The sequence below is a fragment of the Pleurodeles waltl genome, chromosome 9 (assembly GCF_031143425.1).
Source record: "Pleurodeles waltl isolate 20211129_DDA chromosome 9, aPleWal1.hap1.20221129, whole genome shotgun sequence".
In the NCBI taxonomy this organism is placed as follows: Eukaryota; Metazoa; Chordata; class Amphibia; order Caudata; family Salamandridae; genus Pleurodeles; species Pleurodeles waltl.
The window spans coordinates 70,897,690-70,919,330 of NC_090448.1; the positions used below are offsets into that span (position 1 = coordinate 70,897,690).

Here is a 21,641-nt window from a genome sequence, read left to right on the forward strand (position 1 = left end):
CGCCTGTGCGTCCTGCTAGGCTTGTATAGGGTGGGTGCTAAGGGACTGCAGAGGGCCAACATCTGTGCCCCCTGCTGGGCCTGTATAGGGTGGGTGCTAGGGGACTGCAGAGGGTGAGCATCTCTGCGTCCTGCTAGGCTTGTATAGGGTGGGTGCTAAGGGACTGCAGAGGGCTAGCGCCTGTGCGTCCTGCTAGGCTTGTATAGGGGGGGGTGCTAAGGGACTGCAGAGGGCCAACATCTGTGCCCCCTGCTGGGCCTGTATAGGGTGGGTGCTAGGGGACTGCAGAGGGCCAGCATATCTGCGTCCTGCTAGGCTTGTATAAGGTGGGTGCAAAGGGACTGCAGAGGGCCAGCATCTGTGCGTCCTCCTGGGCCTGTGTAGTTGGGGGGGGGGGGGGGTTGCTAAGATACTGCAGAGGAGCGGCATCTGTGCGTCCCGCTGGGTCTGTATAGGGTGAGTGCTCAGGGACTGTAGAGGGCCAGCATCTGTGCGTCCCGCTGGGCCTGTATAGGGTGGGTGCTGGGGGACTGTAGAGGGCCACCATCTGTGCGTCCTGCTGGGCCTGTATGGGGTGGGTGCTAAGGGACTGCAGAGGGCCAACATCTGTGCCCCCTGCTGGGCCTGTATAGGGTGGGTGCTAGGGGACTGCAGAGGGCCAGCATCTCTGCGTCCTGCTAGGCTTGTATAAGGTGGGTGCAAAGGGACTGCAGAGGGCCAGCATCTGTGCGCCCTGCTGGGCCTGTGTAGGGGGGGGTGCTAAGGGATTGCAGAGGGCCAACATCTGTACGCCCTGCTGGGTCTGTGTAGGGGGGGTGCTAAGGTACTGCAGAGGAGCGGCATCTGTACGTCCTGCTGGGTCTGTATAGGGTGGGTGCTAGGGGACTGCAGAGGGCCAGCATCTGTGCGTCCTGCTGGGCCTGTGTAGTTGGGGGGGGGGGGGTGCTAAGGGACTGCAGAGGAGCGGCATCTGTGAGTCCCGCTGGGTCTGTATAGGATGAGGGCTCAGGGACTGTAGAGGGCCACCATCTGTGCGTCCTGCTGGGCATGTATAGGATGGGTGCTCAGGGACTGCAGAAAGTCAGCATATGTGCGCTCTGCTGGGCGTGTACAGAGTGGGTGCTAAGGGACTACAGATAGCATCTGTGCGTCCTGCTAGGCTTGTATAGGGTGGGTGCTAAGGGACTGCAGAGGGCCAGCATCTCTGCGCCCTGCTGGGCCTGTATAGGGTGGGTGCTAGGGTACTGCAGAGGGCCAGCGTGTGTGCGTCCTGCTAGGCTTGCATAGGGTGGGTGCTAAGGGACTGCAGAGGGCCAGCATCTGTGCGTTCCGCTGGGCCTGTATAGGGTAGGTGCTAAGGGACTGCAGATAGCATCTGTGCGTCCTGCTGGGCCTGTATAGGGTGGGTGCTGGGGGACTGCAGAGGGCCAGCACCTGTGCGCCCTGCTGGGCCTGTATAGGGTGGGTACTAAGGGACTGCAGAGCCAGCATCTGTGCGTCCCGCTGGGCCTGTATATGTTGGGTCCTCAGGGACTGCAGAGCCAGCATCTGTGCGTCCTGCTGGGTCTGTATAGGGTGGGTGCTAGGGGACTGCAGAGGGCCAGCATCTGTGCGTCCTGCTGGGCCTGTATAGGTTGGGTGCTAGGGGACTGCAGAGGGCCAGCATCTGTGCGCTCTGCTGGGCCTGTATAGGGTGGGTGCTAAGGGACTACAGATAGCATCTGTGCGTCCCGCTGGGCATGTATAGGATGGGTGCTCAGGGACTGCAGAGCCACCATCTGTGCGTCCTGCTGGGTCTGTATAGGGTGGGTGCTAAGGGACTGCAGAGCCAGCATCTGTGCGTCCTGCTGGGCCTGTATAGGGTGGGTGCTAGGGGACTGCAGAGGGCCAGCATCTGTGCGTCCTGCTGGGCCTGTATAGGTTGGGTCCTCAGGGACTGCAGAGAGTCAGCATCTGTCCCTCTGCTGGGCCTGTATAGGGTGGGTGCTAAGGGACTGCGGAGGGCCTGTGCGAGGGCCTGTGCGTCCTGCTGGTCTGTATAGGGTGGGTGAATTCATTATTTGTATATTTATTGATTTGTTAAGTTCTCTGTAGTGCCACGTCACCGTCGCCATCGGTATGTGTAACCTTTTACGTAGTCTTAAAAGAAATCACTAAGCCGTAACCCCAATTTTTTGTAGGGAGGAAATGGAGCAGACGTGCCCCTTATAGGTAAGTGGGGTGGAACGGTAGATCGGGGGACCCTGAAAAAGGGAAAAAAAGACCAATGATACAAAGTGATTTATAAGTATTCTTCAGCCACCTAAGATAGGGTATGAAAACTCTACATTATATAGATTAAATAACATGCAGTGATGCGCCCCCTTCCTGTGTAAGGGGCTGTAACGATGAATCCGGCATAAGTTGGGGCTCACTGTCCTGGTGGCTGAATCGTGTGTTTTGAGTCTGGCCACCCAGTCCTACTCGGCGCCAGCATGTTAAAGGTAACAGCTCTGTTTAAGATTAAATGTAATATCTCTTAGTATTATGATTTTTGAAAAAGTTCGGTTTACTGGGGTTTTCAGGAGGGGTGACGCGCTCCTGTGCAGTTTCACGGTCTTTTAATCACTGGAGCATTTCTCTTGCAGACTTTAGGGTCCTGTCCTCAGGCTCTGTTTGATGACACTGTTTTGGATTCCAGGATTTAGGGTCCTGTCCTCAGGCTCTGTTTGATGACACTGTTTGGGATTCCAGGTTGTAGGGTCCTGTGCTCAGGCTCTGTTTGATGACACTGTTTGGGATTCCAGGGTTTAGGGTCCTGTGCTCAGGCTCTGTTTGATGACACTGTTTGGGGTTACATGGTTTAGGGTTCTGTGTTCAGGCTGTTTGATGACACTGTTTGGGATTCCAGGGTTTAGGGTCCTGTGCTCAGGCTCTGTTTGATGACACTGTTTGGGATTCCAGGGTTTAGGGTCCTGTGCTCAGGCTCTGTTTGATGACACTGTTTGGGATTCCAGGGTTTAGGGTCATGTCCTCAGGCTCTGTTTGATGACACTGTTTAGGATTCCAGGGTTTAGGGTCCTGTGCTCAGGCTGTTTGATGACCCTGTTTAGGATTCCAGGGTTTAGGGTCCTGTCCTCAGGCTCTGTTTGATGACACTGTTTGGGATTCCAGGTTGTAGGGTCCTGTGCTCAGGCTCTGTTTGATGACACTGTTTGGGATTCCAGGGTTTAGGGTCCTGTCCTCAGGCTCTGTTTGATGACACTGTTTGGGATTCCAGGTTGTAGGGTCCTGTGCTCAGGCTCTGTTTGATGACACTGTTTGGGATTCCAGGGTTTAGGGTCCTGTCCTCAGGCTCTGTTTGATGACACTGTTTGGGATCCCAGGGTTTAGGGTCCTGTGCTCAGGCTCTGTTTGATGACACTGTTTGGGGTTACATGGTTTAGGGTTCTGTGTTCAGGCTGTTTGATGACACTGTTTGGGATTCCAGGGTTTAGGGTCCTGTTCTCAGGCTCTGTTTGATGACACTGTTTGCGATTCCACGGTTTAGGGTCATGTCCTCAGGCTCTGTTTGATGGCACTGTTTAGGATTCCAGGGTTTAGGTCCTGTGCTCAGGCTGTTTGATGACCCTGTTTGGGATTCCAGGGTTTAGGGTCCTGTCCTCAGGCTCTGTTTGATTACACTGTTTGGGATTCCAGGTTGTAGGGTCCTGTGCTCAGGCTCTGTTTGATGACACTGTTTGGGATTCCAGGATTTAGGGTCCTGTGCTCAGGCTCTGTTTGATGACACTGTTTGGGATTCCAGGGTTTAGGGTCCTGTGCTCAGGCTCTGTTTGATGACACTGTTTGGGATTCCAGGGTTTAGGGTCCTGTCCTCAGGCTCTGTTTGATGACACTGTTTAGGATTCCAGGGTTTAGGGTCCTGTGCTCAGGCAGTTTGATGACACTGTTTGGGATTCCAGGGTTTAGGGTCCTGTCCTCAGGCTCTGTTTGATGACACTGTTTGGGATTCCAGGGTTTAGGGTCCTGTGCTCAGGCTCTGTTTGATGACACAGTTTGGGATTCCAGGGTTAAGGGTCCTGTGCTCAGGCTGTTTGATGACACTGTTTGGGGTTCCAGGGTTTAGGGTCCTGTGCTCAGGCTCTGTTTCATGACACTGTTTGGGGTTCCAGGGTTTAGGGTCATGTGCTCAGGTTCTGTTTGATGACACAGTTTGGGATTCCACGATATAGGGTCCTGTGCTGAGGCTCTGTTTGATGACACTGTTTGGGATTCCAGGGTTTAGGGTCCTGTGCTCAGGCTCTGTTTGATGACACTGTTTGGGGTTACATGGTTTAGGGTTCTGTGTTCAGGCTGTTTGATGACACTGTTTGGGATTCCAGGGTTTAGGGTCCTGTGCTCAGGCTCTGTTTGATGACACTGTTTAGGATTCCAGGGTTTAGGGTCCTGTGCGCAGGCTGTTTGATGACACTGTTTGGGATTCCAGGGTTTAGGGTCCTGTCCTCAGGCTCTGTTTGATGACACTGTTTGGGATTCCAGGGTTTAGGGTCATGTCCTCAGGCTCTGTTTGATGACACTGTTTAGGATTCCAGGGTTTAGGGTCCTGTGCTCAGGCTGTTTGATGACCCTGTTTAGGATTCCAGGGTTTAGGGTCCTGTCCTCAGGCTCTGTTTGATGACACTGTTTGGGATTCCAGGTTGTAGGGTCCTGTGCTCAGGCTCTGTTTGATGACACTGTTTGGGATTCCAGGGTTTAGGGTCCTGTCCTCAGGCTCTGTTTGATGACACTGTTTGGGATCCCAAGGTTTAGGGTCCTGTGCTCAGGCTCTGTTTGATGACACTGTTTGGGGTTACATGGTTTAGGGTTCTGTGTTCAGGCTGTTTGATGACACTGTTTGGGATTCCAGGGTTTAGGGTCCTGTCCTCAGGCTCTGTTTGATGACACTGTTTGGGATTCCACGGTTTAGGGTCATGTCCTCAGGCTCTGTTTGATGGCACTGTTTAGGATTCCAGGGTTTAGGGTCCTGTGCTCAGGCTCTGTTTGATGACACTTTTTGGGATTCCAGGGTTTAGGGTCCTGTGCTCAGGCTCTGTTTGATGACACTGTTTGGGATTCCAGGGTTTAGGGTCATGTCCTCAGGCTCTGTTTGATGACACTGTTTAGGATTCCAGGGTTTAGGGTCCTGTGCTCAGGCTGTTTGATGACCCTGTTTAGGATTCCAGGGTTTAGGGTCCTGTCCTCAGGCTCTGTTTGATGACACTGTTTGGGATTCCAGGTTGTTGGGTCCTGTGCTCAGGCTCTGTTTGATGACACTGTTTGGGATTTCAGGGTTTAGGGTCCTGTCCTCAGGCTCTGTTTGATGACACTGTTTGGGATCCCAGGGTTTAGGGTCCTGTGCTCTGGCTCTGTTTGACGACACTGTTTGGGGTTACATGGTTTAGGGTTCTGTGTTCAGGCTGTTTGATGACACTGTTTGGGATTCCAGGGTTTAGGGTCCTGTCCTCAGGCTCTGTTTGATGACACTGTTTGGGATTCCACGGTTTAGGGTCATGTCCTCAGGCTCTGTTTGATGGCACTGTTTAGGATTCCAGGGTTTAGGGTCCTGTGCTCAGGCTGTTTGATGACCCTGTTTGGGATTCCAGGGTTTAGGGTCCTGTCCTCAGGCTCTGTTTGATGACACTGTTTGGGATTCCAGGTTGTAGGGTCCTGTGCTCAGGCTCTGTTTGATGACACTGTTTGGGATTCCAGGATTTAGGGTCCTGTGCTCAGGCTCTGTTTCATGACACTGTTTGGGATTCCAGGGTTTAGGGTCCTGTGCTCAGGCTCTGTTTGATGACACTGTTTGGGATTCCAGGGTTTAGGGTCCTGTCCTCAGGCTCTGTTTGATGACACTGTTTAGGATTCCAGGGTTTAGGGTCCTGTGCTCAGTCAGTTTGATGACACTGTTTGGGATTCCAGGGTTTAGGGTCCTGTCCTCAGGCTCTGTTTGATGACACTGTTTGGGATTCCAGGGTTTAGGGTCCTGTGCTCAGGCTCTGTTTGATGACACTGTTTGGGATTCCAGGGTTAAGGGTCCTGTGCTCAGGCTGTTTGATGACACTGTTTGGGGTTCCAGGGTTTAGGGTCCTGTGCTCAGGCTCTGTTTCATGACACTGTTTGGGATTCCAGGGTTTAGGGTCATGTGCTCAGGTTCTGTTTGATGACACAGTTTGGGATTCCACGATATAGGGTCCTGTGCTGAGGCTCTGTTTGATGACACTGTTTGGGATTCCAGGGTTTAGGGTCCTGTCCTCAGGCTCTGTTTGATGACACTGTTTGGGATCCCAGGGTTTGGGGTCCTGTCCTCAGGCTCTGTTTGATGACACTGTTTTGGGTTACATGGTTTAGGGTTCTGTGTTCAGGCTGTTTGATGACACTGTTTGGGATTCCAGGGTTTAGGATCCTGTGCGCAGGCTGTTTGATGACACTGTTTGAGATTCCAGGGTTTAGGGTCCTGTCCTCAGGCTCTGTTTGATGACACTGTTTGGGATTCCAGGGTTTAGGGTCATGTCCTCAGGCTCTGTTTGATGACACTGTTTAGGATTCCAGGGTTTAGGGTCCTGTGCTCAGGCTGTTTGATGACCCTGTTTAGGATTCCAGGGTTTAGGGTCCTGTCCTCAGGCTCTGTTTGATGACACTGTTTGGGATTCCAGGTTGTAGGGTCCTGTGCTCAGGCTCTGTTTGATGACACTGTTTGGGATTCCAGGGTTTAGGGTCCTGTCCTCAGGCTCTGTTTGATGACACTGTTTGGGATCCCAGGGTTTAGGGTCCTGTGCTCAGGCTCTGTTTGATGACACTGTTTGGGGTTACATGGTTTAGGGTTCTGTGTTCAGGCTGTTTGATGACACTGTTTGGGATTCCAGGGTTTAGGGTCCTGTCCTCAGGCTCTGTTTGATGACACTGTTTGGGATTCCACGGTTTAGGGTAATGTCCTCAGGCTCTGTTTGATGACACTGTTTGGGATTCCAGGATTTAGGGTCCTGTGCTCAGGCTCTGTTTCATGACACTGTTTGGGATTCCAGGGTTTAGGGTCCTGTGCTCAGGCTTTGTTTGATGACACTGTTTGGGATTCCAGGGTTTAGGGTCCTGTCCTCAGGCTCTGTTTGATGACACTGTTTAGGATTCCAGGGTTTAGGGTCCTGTGCTCAGGCAGTTTGATGACACTGTTTGGAATTCCAGGGTTTAGGGTCCTGTCCTCAGGCTCTGTTTGATGACACTGTTTGGGATTCCAGGGGTTAGGTTCCTGTGCTCAGGCTGTTTGATGACACTATTTGGGGTTCCAGGGTTTTGGGTCATGTGCTCAGGTTCTGTTTGATGACACAGTTTGGGATTCCACAATATAGGGTCCTGTGCTGAGGCTCTGTTTGATGACACTGTTTGGGATTCCAGGGTTTAGGGTCCTGTGCTCAGGCTCTGTTTGATGACACAGTTTAGGATTCCAGGGTTTAGGGTCCTGTGCTGAGGCTCTATTTGATGGCACTGTTTGGGATACCAGGGTTTAGGGTCCTATGCTCAGGCTCTATTTGATGGCACTGTTTGGGATTCCAGGGTTTAGGGTCCTGTGCTCAGGCTCTGTTTGATGATACTGGATTGGATTCCAGGGTTTAGGGTCCTGTGCTCAGGCTGCTTGATGACACTGTTTGGGATTCCAGGGTTTAGGGTCCTGTGCTCAGGCTGTTTGATGACACTGGATTGGATTCCAGGGTTTAGGGTCCTGTGCTCAGGCTGTTTGATGGCACCGTCTTTACCACATGTTTCCTCCCATGGAAAGCCAGCTGAACACAGTGTTCATATGATTTCGTCAACTGAACTGATCGTATAGGGGCAGTATACGTAGAGATGTGTTAAATTTCCAGAGACCCACCTTGCACGTATTCAGCGCATTTCCGCACTCCAAACCTACTCTAAGTGAGGGCCTGGGTGTCCGAAAGAAATGCACATTCTCAATGTGCACCTTATTCTGTATACTCGGGTTCTAGAAGCAGAATACATAGCTTTATTTTCTGCTGACGTGGGTGTTTATTTTGCAGAAAGACACATTGCAGGGATCGTCGGTGTATTCGATACTGAACCTAAACTGTCATCCGAGCACTTAATGATGCAGGCCCAGTGTGTAAAGTGAATTTATACTGATGCAATATATCTATTTAATTAAAAATGTTTGCTGTGGGCGAAGCTTCAGACATTACATCAGGTGTAGGGATGCTCTATGTATTTCAATTGTAAAAGATACTTTGAGTATTGATTTCCACCTGGGAAACACACTCTTTCCTTACTGTTGACTTCTGCTGAACTCAAGCCATCTCTGTCCTTCTGACATGTCTGTATTTCCTTCCTGCCTGCAGCATCAGTTATCAAGAGGCACCGTGAGAGCGGCCAGGTGAAGCCTGCCTGGTTCTTCACCCAGGGAGATACATTTGGGGTAAGTAAGTGACTCACGCTGCTTTCTACCTCCATGGATCTGTAGACACATTTTACCCACCCCGCAGCACACCAGATATGTAGTTGCTTGCTCAGTTACCAAAGGAAATATTTGCCCCAAAGGGAAATATTTCAACTTCCAGAGTGGTTATACTGCATAATTTGTCGCATATTTTTTTCTACATAGTGCTACGTGCCTCGCCCACTAGACGCTATGGGCCATATTTATACTCCGTTTGCGCCGAAATTGCGTCGTTTTTTTTGACGCAATTTCGACGCAAAACTAACGCCAACTAACGCCATATTTATACTATGGCGTTAGAGGCGAATAGCGCCAAAGTTCCCGGAATGTGCGTCATTTTTTAGCGTGAACCCCTTCCTTGCGTTAATGATATGCAAGGGAGGCGTTCCCGTCTAAAAAATGACTCCCAGGCCTTTACGTGGTATTTATACTCCCGGGCAAAAGAGACGCCCGGGAGTTGGCGTGACAAAAAACGGCGCATTTGCGCCACTTTTTAACGCCTGCTCAGGGCAGGCGTTAAGGGGCCTGTGGGCTCAAAATGAGCCCACAGGTGCCCTCCCATGCCCCCAGGGACCCCCCCTGCCACCCTTGCCCACCCCAGGAGGACCCCCAAGGATGGAGGGACCCACCCCAGGGACATTCAGGTAAGTTCAGGTAAGTATGATTTTTTTTTTTTTATATTTTGTTTTGGTGGCATAGGGGGGCCTTATTTGTGCCCCCCTACATGCCACTATGCCCAATGACCATGCCCAGGGGACAGAAGTCCCCTGGGCATGGCCATTGGGCAAGGGGGCATGACTCCTATCTTTACAATGATAGGAGTCATGTTGATGGGGGATGGGCGTCGAAAATAAATGGCGCAAGTCGGGTTAAGACGATTTTTTCGACGTAACCTGACTTGCCCCATTTTAAGACGCCCATGCGCCATCTTCCCCCTACGCCGGCGCTGTCTGGTCTACGTGGTTTTTTCCCACGCAAACCAGGCAGCGCCGGTCTGATTGCGCCGTCTAACGCCATTCCATAAATACGGCGCCCGCATGGCGCTTCAGAATGGCGTTAGACGGCGCAAAACTTTTTGACGCTAAACTGCGTTAGCGCAGTTTAGCGTCAAAAAGTATAAATATGGGCCTATACTCCCATACAACGGAGACCTTGTAGTACCGAGCCTTTCTGTAAAAAGAGAGAAGGCCTCATTAAAGAACAGCAGCCTAGATCCTTGCACTCCACAATAACATAGCTCACTGAAACCAAGTGCTTCACCTATAACCAGAGATTAATTTACATGGTTTCCCTGAATATCTGAGAATAGACCGCCTCAGAGAGCAGTGTGGGTAGTTTGTGACCCGTCATTGATATGTTTATGTTATTTTATTTTACTTAATTTTGCTTTATTTATATGTAAAGCAGTATTGCAACCAAGGGATGCTGACTGAGCAAGGGGAGAGGGATGAAGAGACAATAGGCACACTGGACAAAGTCGTTGAGCTCCTTGGAGGGAAAAGGTGTGTCTGAGGCAGTGCTTAATTTGAGCCGGTGGTTTCCGGTGTGGGGCACCTTCCCTTGTTTTTGAGGACCGGCACCTATTTTTCTGCATCAGGCGTTTGCTGCGAGTAAAAGACACACATGCATAGCTGCCAAGGTTTCAGATTGCTACCTGTGACATTTTCATACTTTCATTGTAATTATGAGTGCCATTTCAACGACTATGAGTGACACTGTCTCGCAAGCAAAATCAAGCGATAACGAGGAAGGAACCATATAAATATCCTAATATATTAAGAATCCTATACCTCCCGTTGTACACCAGTGCCACCTTGTGGCCTTTGATAAACCCTACTCGGAGCTTCAGAAACTGGAACAAGAGGTTTTACCGCACTTCAGGACACAGTTCTTTTGTGTGACAATCTCAGACATTGCAGTAATGTGGAATATGACTGGAAATGCGTTATTCTAACACGAGATGTGTGACACTTGGCAGGGCTGCATATGGTAAAGACAGAGGAAGAGAAAATTGAAAAAGCGTCACAAAGGGAGAAAGCTGAAAGTTGCAAGAGTGAGCTGAAGGGGCAGGGAGTGGCTGTAAATGGATTGAGATGGCTTTAGGATTATGCTGCCTCAGTGTTCCGTGCTTGTGCATTTAATTGCAGCAGCCTCGTGTTTCAGAAGAGAGGTTTGGGCACTGCACGATTTAATTTGCAAATTAAGCACTGATCTGAGGCTTCGGATACTGTAGCTAAATCTTTGTGGACATTACCTCACCACTAGTCCTCCACTGTATTTTCCACAGTTCTTCACCAACCTCAAAACGATGGTGGAAAGAAGCAGGAGTGTGAGGGAGATCTGTAGGAAACATTTTTAAAAAAGAGTATGGACACTTGTTAAAAAATACTGTGGGTGAGGCATGACGCAGGGGGCACGGAAGAGAGGTAGGCAGAATTATTGAGATGGGCTGCAGAGCCAGTCCCAACTAGGGAAATGCACTCTGTCTTCCACACTCACAAAGTTCCTGAATAATATTAGTCTTAGCGACCTGTATTACCACAGATCCGTAACTAAAGCACAACTTTCCCAGATCCTTTAAGTCAATCTCTGGCACAAACACCGTTTGCTTCCGATTCGGATGTTACTAAGTAACGGATGTTGCGTAAGTTTTCTACATAGAAAAACAATGCAGAGAAAAAAATATGCAAACATTTTCAAGCTTAGCTCGGTTGTATTAGTGAGAAAATTATTTTGTTACATTGTGAGAATCATCCCACAATGTAGAAAAAACTTTACAAAAGGCAAACTGGGATGCATTGTAGGATTCTCAAAAAGCAAAAGTATGCAATTTAGCAAAACATTGCTGGTGAAATCAGGGGCGGGTCCTCCATTAGGGCAGAGCATCGCCGCCCCGCCAGCAGCAGCCGCTGCAAACCTTTAACAACCAAATGATAATTAACTATGTTTATTATCGTTTGGTTGTTAAAGGGGCAGGGCCATGGGGTATAACGAGGACGAGGGGAGTGCATTGTGCACTCTCCTGAGTGCGCATGTGTGTTTGGCCAGCTGAGTCGGGCCGGCCAAACACCCATGCGACAGGGCTCTCTCCAGCCCGGCAACACAGTTGCCGGACTGGAGAGAGCCTGCACAGGCTCCCAGTCTGCCAATCCTGACGCTTCTCTGAGCAGCGTCAGGATTGGCACAGGGCAGCTGGGAACCTGTGCCTGCCTGGAGCGACGAGAAAGAGAGGAGTGGCACGGGAGCAGAGCAGGTAAGTTTTATTTTTGATATATTTTTTATTTTATTATCATTCCCCCCACTCCCCTCGAGCAGTAGGCTTATCAGAGGGTAGTGTTAAGCATTTGATGTACACACACAGGCAATAAATGAGGAACACACACTCAAAGACAATTCCAGGCCAATAGGTTTTTATATAGAAAAATATATTTTCTTAGTTTATTTTAAGAACCACAGAATCAAGATTTACAAACAATACTTTAAATGAAAGGTATTTCACTCAGGTACCTTAGGAACTTTGAATCATCACAATAGCATGTACAGTTTTGGCAAAAATGGCAATAAGCTATTTTAAAATTGGACACTGCAAAATTCAACAGTTCCTGGGTAAGGTAAGTATTTGTTAGTTTCACAGGTAAGTAAAGCACTCACAGAGTTCAAAGTTGGGTCCAAGGTAGCCCACCGTTGGGGGTTCAGGGCAACCCCAAAGTTACCACACCAGCAGCTCAGAGCCAGTCAGGTGCAGAGGTCAAAGTGGTGCCCAAAACGCATAAGCTTCAATGGAAATAGGGGTGCCCCGGTTCCAGTCTGCCAGCAGGTAAGTACCCGTGACTTCGGAGGGAAGACCAGGGGGGGTTTGTAGGGCACCGGGGGGGACACATGTCAGCACAGAAAGTACCCCCTCAGCGGCACGGGGGCGGCCGGGTGCAGTGTGCAAACAGGCGTTGGGTTCGCAATAGGTATCAATGGGAGACCCAGGGGTCTCTTTAGCGATGCAGGCAGGCAAGGGGTAGCCACCACCTGGGCAAGAGAGAGGGCCACCTGGGGGTCGCTTCTGCACTGGAGGTCGGATCCTTCAGGTCCTGGGGGCTGCGGGTGCAGTGTCTTTACCAGGCGTCGGGTTCCTTGAAGAAGGTAGTCGCGGTCAGGAGGAGCCTCTGGATTCCCTCTGCAGGCGTCGCTGAAGGGGGGGTTCGGGGGGTCAACTCTGGCTACTCACAGGGTCGTAGTCGCCGGGGAGTCCTCCCTGTAGTGTTGGTTCTCCGCAGAACCGCAGGTCGAGCCGGGGGCGTCGGGTGCAGAGTGGAAAGTCTCACGCTTCCAGTGGGAAACGTGTGGTCTTTAAAAGTTGCTTCTTTGTTGCAAAGTTGCAGTTTCTTTGGAACAGGGCCGCTGTCCTCGGGAGTTCTTGGTCCTTTTAGATGCAGGGTGGCCCTCTGAGGCTTCAGAGGTCGCTGGACCCTGGGGGACGCGTCGCTGTTGCAGTTTTTCTTGAAGTGGGGAGACAGGCCGGTAGGGCTGGGGCCAAAGCAGTTAGTGTCTCCGACTTCTCTGCAGGGCTTCAGGTCAGCAGTCATTCTTTGTCTTCAGGTTGCAGGAATTTATCTTGCTTGGTTCTTGGGGCCCCTAAATACTCAATTTAGGGGTGTGTTTAGGTCTGGGAGGTTAATAGCCAATGGCTGCTAGCCCTGAGGGTGGCTACACCCTCTTTGTGCCTCCTCCCTGAGGGGAGGGGGGCACATCCCTAATCCTATTGGGGGAATCCTCCATCTGCAAGATGGAGGATTTCTAAAAGTCAGAGTCACCTCAGCTCAGGACACCTTAGGGGTTGTCCTGACTGGCCAGTGACTCCTCCTTGTTTTTCTCATTATCTCCTCCGGCCTTGCCGCCAAAAGTGGGGCTGTGGTCAGAGGGGGCGGGCATCTCAACTAGCTGGGATGCCCTGTGGCGCTGTAACAAAGGGGGTGAGCTTTTGAGACTCACCGCCAAGTGTTACAGTTCCTGCAGGGGGAGGTGAGAAGCACCTCCACCCAGTACAGGCTTTGTTACTAGCCACAGAGTGACAAAGGCATTCTCCCCATGTGGCCAGCAACATGTCTGGTGTGTGGCAGGCTGGCAAAACTAGTCAGCCCACACTGGAAGTCAGGTATGTTTTCAAGGGGCATCTCTAAGATGCCCTCTGGGTGTATTTCACAATAAAATGTACACTGGCATCAGTGTGCATTTATTGTGCTGAGAAGTTTGATACCAAACTTCCCAGTTTTCAGTGTAGCCATTATGGTGCTGTGGAGTTCGTGTATGACAGACTCCCAGACCATATACTCTTATGGCTACCCTGCACTTACAATGTCTAAGGTTTTGCTTAGACACTGTAGGGGCATAGTGCTCATGCACCTATGCCCTCACCTGTGGTATAGTGCACCCTGCCTTAGGGCTGTAAGGCCTGCTAGAGGGGTGACTTATCTCTGCCATAGGCAGTGTGAGGTTGGCATGGCACCCTGAGGGGAGTGCCATGTCGACTTACTCATTTTCTCCCCATCAGCACACACAAGCTGGCAAGCAGTGTGCATGTGTTGAGTGAGGGGTCCCCAGGGTGGCATAAGACATGCTGCAGCCCTTAGAGACCTTCCCTGGCATCAGGGCCCTTGGTACCAGGGGTACCAGTTACAAGGGACTTACCTGGATGCCAGGGTATGCCAATTGTGGAGACAAAGGTACAGTTTTAGGGAAAGAACACTGGTGCTGGGGCCTGGTTAGCAGGCCTCAGCACACTTTCAAATCATAACTTGGCATCAGCAAAGGCAAAAAGTCAGGGGGTAACCATGCCAAGGAGGCATTTCCTTACACAACCCCCCCCCCCCCCCCAAACGAAAGAGGATGAGACTAACCTTTCCAAAGAGAGTCTTCATTTTCTAAGTGGAAGAACCTGGAAAAGCCATCTACATTGGCATGGGCAGTCCCAGGTCTGTGTTCCACTATAAAGTCCATTCCCTGTAGGGAGATGGACCACCTCAACAGTTTGGGATTTTCACCTTTCATTTGCGTTAGCCATCTGAGAGGTCTGTGGTCAGTTTGAACTACAAAGTGAGTACCAAAGAGGTATGGTCTCAGCTTCTTCAGGGACCAAACCACAGCAAAGGCCTCGCTCTCAATGGCACTCCAACGCTGCTCCCTGGGGAGTAACCTCCTGCTAATCAAAGCAACAGGCTGGTCAAGGCCATCATCATTTGTTTGGGACAAAACTGCCCCTATCCCATGTTCAGAGGCATCAGTCTGCACGATTAACTGCTTGGAGTAATCTGGAGCTTTTAGAACTGGTGCTGTGCACATAGCTTGTTTCAGGGTGTCAAAGGCCTGTTGGCATTCTATAGTCCAGTTTACCTTCTTAGGCATTTTCTTAGAGGTAAGTTCTGTGAGGGGTGTCACTATTGATCCATATCCCTTCACAAACCTCCTCTGGATCTTGGGTTGGAGTGGCTGAACTTGGCCTCCACCTACCAGGTGTCCCATGTAAACCACAGTTCCCTGCCCTATCTGACATTTGGATGCCTTGATAGAGAGGCCTGCTGCTTGCAGGACCTGTAAAACCTTCTTCAGGTGGACCCGATGATCCTGCCAGCTGGAGCTAAAGACAGCAATATCGTCAAGATAAGCTGCACTAAAGGACTCCAAGCCAGCAAGGACTTGATTCACCAACCTTTGGAAGGTGGCAGGGGCATTCTTTAAGCCAAAGGGAATTACAGTAAACTGATAATGCCCATCAGGTGTGGAGAATGCTGTATTTTCGTTTGCTTCTAGTGCCATTTTGATTTGCCAGTACCCTGCTGTCAAGTCAAAGGTAGTTAAGTATCTGGCAGCACCTAGTTTGTCAATTAATTCATCTGCCCTTGGAATGGGATGGGCATCTGTCTTGGTGACAGAATTAAGTCCCCTGTAGTCCACACAAAACCTCATCTCTCTCTTACCATCCTTGGTGTGAGGTTTGGGGACTAAGACCACTGGGCTAGCCCGGGGGCTGTCAGAGTGCTCAATGACTCCCAATTCCAGCATCTTGTGGACTTCCACTTTGATGCTTTCCTTCACTTGGTCAGACTGTCTGAAAACTTTGTTTTTGACAGGCATGCTGTCTCCTGTGCCCACATCATGGGTACAGAGGTGTGTCTGACCAGGGGATAGGGAAAAGAGCTCAGCAAACTTGTAAGACTTTCCTACAGTCAGATTGCTGTTGGCCAGAGAGGGTGTCTGAATAGATCACTCCATCTACTGAGCCATCTTTAGGGTCTGTGGAGAGGAGATAAGGGAGAGGTTCACTCTCAGCTTCCTGGTCCGCATCTGTTACCATCAACAGATTCACATCTGCCCTGTCATGAAAGAGTTTGAGGAGGTTCACATGGATCACCCTTTTGGGGGTCCTGCTAGTGCCCAGGTCTACCAGGTAGGTGACCTGACTCTTTTTCTCTAGCACTGGGTAAGGGCCACTCCATCTGTCCTGAAGTGCCCTGGGAGCCACAGGCTCCATAACCCAGACTTTCTGCCCTGGCTGAAATTCAACCATAGCAGCCTTTTGGTCATACCACATCTTCTGGAGCTGTTGGCTGGCCTCAAGGTTTGTATTTGCCTTTTCTATGTACTCTGCCATCCTGGAACGTAGGCCTAGTACATAGTCCACTATATCTTGTTTAGGCTCATGAAGAGGTCTCTCCCAGCCTTCTTTTACAAGAGATAGTGGTCCCCTGACAGGATGGCCAAACAGAAGCTCAAAGGGGGAAAACCCTACTCCCTTCTGAGGCACCTCTCTGTAGGCGAAAAGCAGACATGACAAGAGGACATTCCATCTCCTTTTGAGCTTTTCAGGGAGTCCCATGATCATGCCTTTCAATGTCTTGTTAAATCTTTCTACAAGACCATTGGTTTGTGGATGGTATGGTGTGGTGAATTTGTAAGTCACCCCACACTCATTCCATATGTGTTTCAGGTATGCTGACATGAAGTTGGTACCCCTGTCAGACACCACCTCCTTAGGAAATCCCACTCTGGTAAAGATACCTATGAGTGCTTTAGCTACTGCAGGGCAGTAGTGGACCTAAGGGGAATTTTTTCAGGGTACCTAGTGGCATGATCCACTACCACTAGGATATACTGGTTCCCTGAGGCTGTGGGAGGTTCAAGTGGACCCACTATGTCCACTCCCACTCTTTCAAAGGGGACCCCACCACTGGAAGTGGAATGAAGGGGGCCTTTGGGTGTCCACCTGTCTTACCACTGGCTTGACAGGTGGCACAGGAGACACAAAACTCCTTTACTTTCTGGGACATGTTGGGTCAATAGAAATGGTTGACTAACCTCTCCCAAGTCTTGGTTTGTCCCAAATGCCCAGCAAGTGGAATATCATGAGCTAAGGTCAGAATGAACTTCCTAAACTCCTGAGGCACTACCACTCTCCTAGTGGCACCAGGTTTGGGATCTCTTGCCTCAGTGTAGAGGAGTCCATCTTCCCAATAGACTCTATGTGTTCCAGTGATTTTTCCTTTGGTATCTTCAGCAGCTTGCTGCCTAAGGCCTTCAAGAGAGGGACATGTTTCTTGCCCCTTACACAACTGTTCCCTTGTGGGTCCCCCAGGCCTAAGAGTTCAACCTGATTAGGTTCCAACTCCATGGGCTCAGTTCCCTCAGAGGGCAGAACTTCTTCCTGGGAAGAGAGGTTCCCTTTCTTTTGTTGTGTTGAAACTGGTTCCCCAGTCTTCTTTCCTTTCCTCTTGGAGGGTTGGGCCATTATTCCAGGCTCCAACACCACTTTTTCACCCTGAGTTTTGCACTGTGCCCTTGTCTTGACACACACCAGTTCAGGGATACCCAACATGGCTGCATGGGTTTTGAGTTCTACCTCAGCCCATGCTGAGGACTCCAGGTAATTTCCAAGCAAACAGTCTACAGGGATATTTGAGGAGACTACTACCTGTTTCAGGCCAATGACCCCTCCCCATTCTAAAGTTACCATAGCCATGGGATGTACTTTAGTCTGATTGTCAGCGTTGGTGACTGGATACGTTTGTCCAGTCAGGTATTGTCCTGGGGAAACCAGTTTCTCTGTCACCATGGTGACACTGGCACCTGTATCCCTCAGGCCTTCTACACTAGTCCCATTAATTAAGAGTTGCTGCCTGTATTTTAGCATTTTAGGGGGGCAGGCAGCCAGTGTGGCTAAGTCTACCCCACCCTCAGAAACTAATGTAGCTTCAGTGTGAACCGTGATTTGCTCTGGGCACACTGTTGATCCCACCTGGAGACTGGCTATTCCAGTGCTAACTGGAGTAGTAGTAGAAGTGGAACCTTTCTTGGGACAGGCCTTGTCTCCAGTTTGGTGTCCCTGCTGGTTACAGCTACGACACCAGGCCTTCTTGGGATCAAAGTTTTTACCCTTGTACCCAAAATTGGATTGTGAAGAGGTTTTGGACCCTCCCTCCTGAGCAGGTTTTTGGGGCCCTGTAGAAGACTCTTTACTTTTACCCTTAGATGTCTCAACACTCTTCCCCTGGGGAGTCTTTGTGACCCCTTTCTTTTGGTCACCCCCTGTGGAAGTCTTGGTCACCCTAGTCTTGACCCAATGGTCCGCCTTCTTTCCCAATTCTTGGGGAGAAATTGGTCCTAGGTCTACCAGATGCTGATGCGGTTTATCATTGAAACAATTACTTAAAAGGTGTTCTTTCATAAACAGATTATACAGCCCCTCATAATCATTTGCACCACTGCCATTAATCCAACCATCCAGTGTTTTGACTGAGAAGTCAACAAAATCAACCCAGGTCTGGCTCGAGGATTTCTGAGCTCCCCTGAACCTAATCCTGTACCCCTCAGTTGAGAATCCAAAGCCCTCAATCAGGGTAGCCTTCGTGAGGTCATAGGATTCTGCATCTTTTCCAGAGAGTGTAAGGAGTCTATCCCTACACTTTCCAGTGAACATTTCCCAAAGGAGAGCACCCCAGTGAGATCTTTTTACTTTTCTGGTTGCACAAGCCCTCTCGAAAGCTGTGAACCATTTGGTGATGTCATCACCATCTTCATATTTAGTTACAATCCCTTTGGGGATTTTTAGCATGTCAGGAGAATCTCTGACCCTGTTAAAATTGCTGCCACCATTGATGGGACCTAGGCCCATCTCTTGTCTTTCCCTTTCTATGGCTAGGATCTGTCTTTCCAAAGCCAATCTTTTGGCCATCCTGGCTAGCAGGAGGTCATCTTCATTGAGACTGCTCTCAATGCTTCCAGAGTTGCTGGACTCTCCTGTGAGAGAAGCAGCATCTCTAACTATCACATGTGGAGTCAGGGTTGGAGAAACCCTGGTCTCCCTATCTAGGACTGGAGGTGGGAGTTCCTCCAACTCACTAGTGTCCCCCTCTGTGAGGCTATCATCAGAGGGGTTGTTTTTAGCAAACTCTGCCAAGAGCTCCTGGAGCTGTACTTTGGTAGGGTTTGAACCAGTTTTTATCTTTTTGATTTTACAGAGAGACCTTAACTCTGACATCCTAAGATGCAGGTAAGGGGTGAGGTTGAGTTACATCACTATCTCTTCTGTAGTAGACATTTTGTTTCTAAAAGTTGGAATACTTTTTAAGCATCTAAAACTATCTCTAGAACTTAATTCAAACTTTTACAAAACTTTTAAACTCTAAAAGAAATGCTAACAGGGACTAACAAAAGGCCCTAGCAGGACTTTAAAAAATTTAGAAAAACAGCTAAAATTTCAAAAATCAGTTTCTAATGACAATTTTGGGAATTTAGTCGTGTGATCAGGTATTGGCTGAGTAGTCCATCAAATGCAAAGTCTTAAACCCCACCGCTGATCCACCAATGTAGGAAGTTGGCTCTGTATGTACTATTTCAAAGTAAGAAATAGCATGCACAGAGTCCAAGGTTTCCCCTTAGAGGTAAGATAGTGGCAAAAATAGATAATTCTAATGCTCTATTTTGTGGTAGTGTGGTCGAGCAGTAGGCTTATCAGAGGGTAGTGTTAAGCATTTGTTGTACACACACAGGCAATAAATAAGGAACACACACTCAAAGACAATTCCAGGCCAATAGGTTTTTATATACAAAAATATATTTTCTTAGTTTGTTTTAAGAACCACAGGTTCAAGATTTACAAACAATACTTTAAATGAAAGGCATTTCACTCAGGTATCTTAAGAACTTTGAATCATCACAATAGCATGTACAGTTTTGGCAAAAAGGGCAATAAGCTATTTTAAAATTGGACACTGCAAAATTCAGCAGTTCCTGGGGGAGGTAAGTATTTATTAGTTTCACAGGTAAGTAAAGCACTTGCAGGGTTCAAAGTTGGGTCCAAGGTAGCCCACCATTGGGGGTTCAGGGCAACCCCAAAGTTACCACACCAGCAGCTCAGGGCCGGTCAGGTGCAGAGGTCAAAGTGGTGCCCAAAACGCATAGGCTTCAATGGAAATAGGGGTGCCCCGGTTCCAGTCTGGCAGCAGGTAAGTACCCGCGATTTCGGAGGGCAGACCAGGGGGGTTTTGTAGGGCACCGGGGGGGACACAAGTCAGCACAGAAAGTACACCCTCAGCGGCACGGGGAAGGCCGGGTGCAGTGTGCAAACAGGCGTCGGGTTCGCATTAGGTTTCAATGGGAGACCCAGGGGTCTCTTCAGCGATGCAGGCAGGCAAGGGGGGGGCTCCTCGGGGTAGCCACCACCTGGGCAAGGGAGAGGGCCACCTGGGGGTCGCTTCTGCACTGGAGGTCGGATCCTTCAGGTCCTGGGGGCTGCGGGTGCAGTGTCTTTACCAGGCGTCGGGTTCCTTGAAGCAGGCAGTCGCGGTCAGGGGGAGCCTCTGGATTCCCTCTGCAGGCGTCGCTGTGGGGGTTCAGGGGGGGTCAACTCTGGCTACTCACAGGGTCGCAGTCGCTGGGGAGTTCTCCCTGTAGTGTTGGTTCTCCGCAGGTCGAGCCGGGGGCGTCGGGTGCAGAGTGGAAAATCTCATGCTTCCATGCTCATGCTCATGCGGGAAATGTGTGGTCTTTAAAAGTTGCTTCTTTGTTGCAAAGTTGCAGTTTCTTTGGAACAGGGCCGCTGTCCTCGGGAGTTCTTGGTCCTTTTAGATGCAGGGTAGTCCTCTGAGGCTTCAGAGGTTGCTGGACCCTGGGGGACGCGTCGCTATTGCAGTTTTTCTTGAAGTGGGGAGACAGGCTGGTAAGGCTGGGGCCAAAGCAGTTGGTGTCTCCGTCTTCTCTGCAGGGCTTCAGGTCAGCAGTCCTTCTTCGTCTTCAGGTTGCAGGAATCCATCTTGCTTGGTTCTTGGGGCCCCTAAAAACTCAATTTAGGGGTGTGTTTAGGTCTGGGAGGTTAGTAGCCAATGGCTACTAGTCCTGAGGGTGGCAACACCCTCTTTGTGCCTCCTCCCTGAGGGGAGGGGGGCACATCCCTAATCCTATTGGGGAAATCCTCCATCTGCAAGATGGAGGATTTCTAAAAGTCAGAGTCACCTCAGCTCAGGACACATTAGGGGTTGTCCTGACTGGCTAGTGACTCCTCCTTTTTTTCTCATTATTTCTTCCGGCCTTGCCGCCAAAAGTGGGGCCGTGGCCGGAGGGGGCGGGCATCTCCACTAGCTGGGATGCCCTGTGGCGCTGTAACAAAGGGGGTGAGCCTTTGAGGCTCACCGCCAGGTGTTACAGTTCCTGCAGCGGGAGTTGAGAAGCACCTCCACCCAGTACAGGCTTTGTTACTAGCCACAGAGTGACAAAGGCACTCTCCCCTTGTGGCCAGCAACATGTCTGGTGTGTGGCAGGCTGGCAAAAGTAGTCAGCCCACACTGGAAGTCGGGTATGTTTTCAGGAAGCATCTCTAAGATGCCCTCTGGGTGTATTTCACAATAAAATGTACACTGGCATCAGTGTGCATTTATTGTGCTGAGAAGTTTGATACCAAACTTCCCAGTTTTCAGTGTAGCCATTATGGTGCTGTGGAGTTCGTGTATGACAGACTCCCAGACCATATACTCTTATGGCTACCCTGCACTTACAATGTCTAAGGTTTTGCTTAGACACTGTAGGGGCATAGTGCTCATGCACCTATGCCCTCACCTGTGGTATAGTGCACCCTGCCTTAGGGCTGTAAAGCCTGCTAGAGGGGTGACTTATCTATGCCATAGGCAGTGTGAGGTTGGCG

General features: G+C 50.0%; 1 protein-coding gene across 1 annotated transcript in view; it reads left to right on the plus strand.

The window, feature by feature from the left end:
* LOC138259584 (uncharacterized) overlaps positions 1-21,641 on the plus strand; it is a 120,994-nt gene that overhangs the window by 73,575 nt on the left and 25,778 nt on the right. The window contains exon 7 of the mRNA XM_069207418.1: positions 8,364-8,440. Coding sequence (XP_069063519.1) covers positions 8,364-8,440 — 77 coding nt within the window. The remainder of the gene's footprint in view (positions 1-8,363; positions 8,441-21,641) is intronic.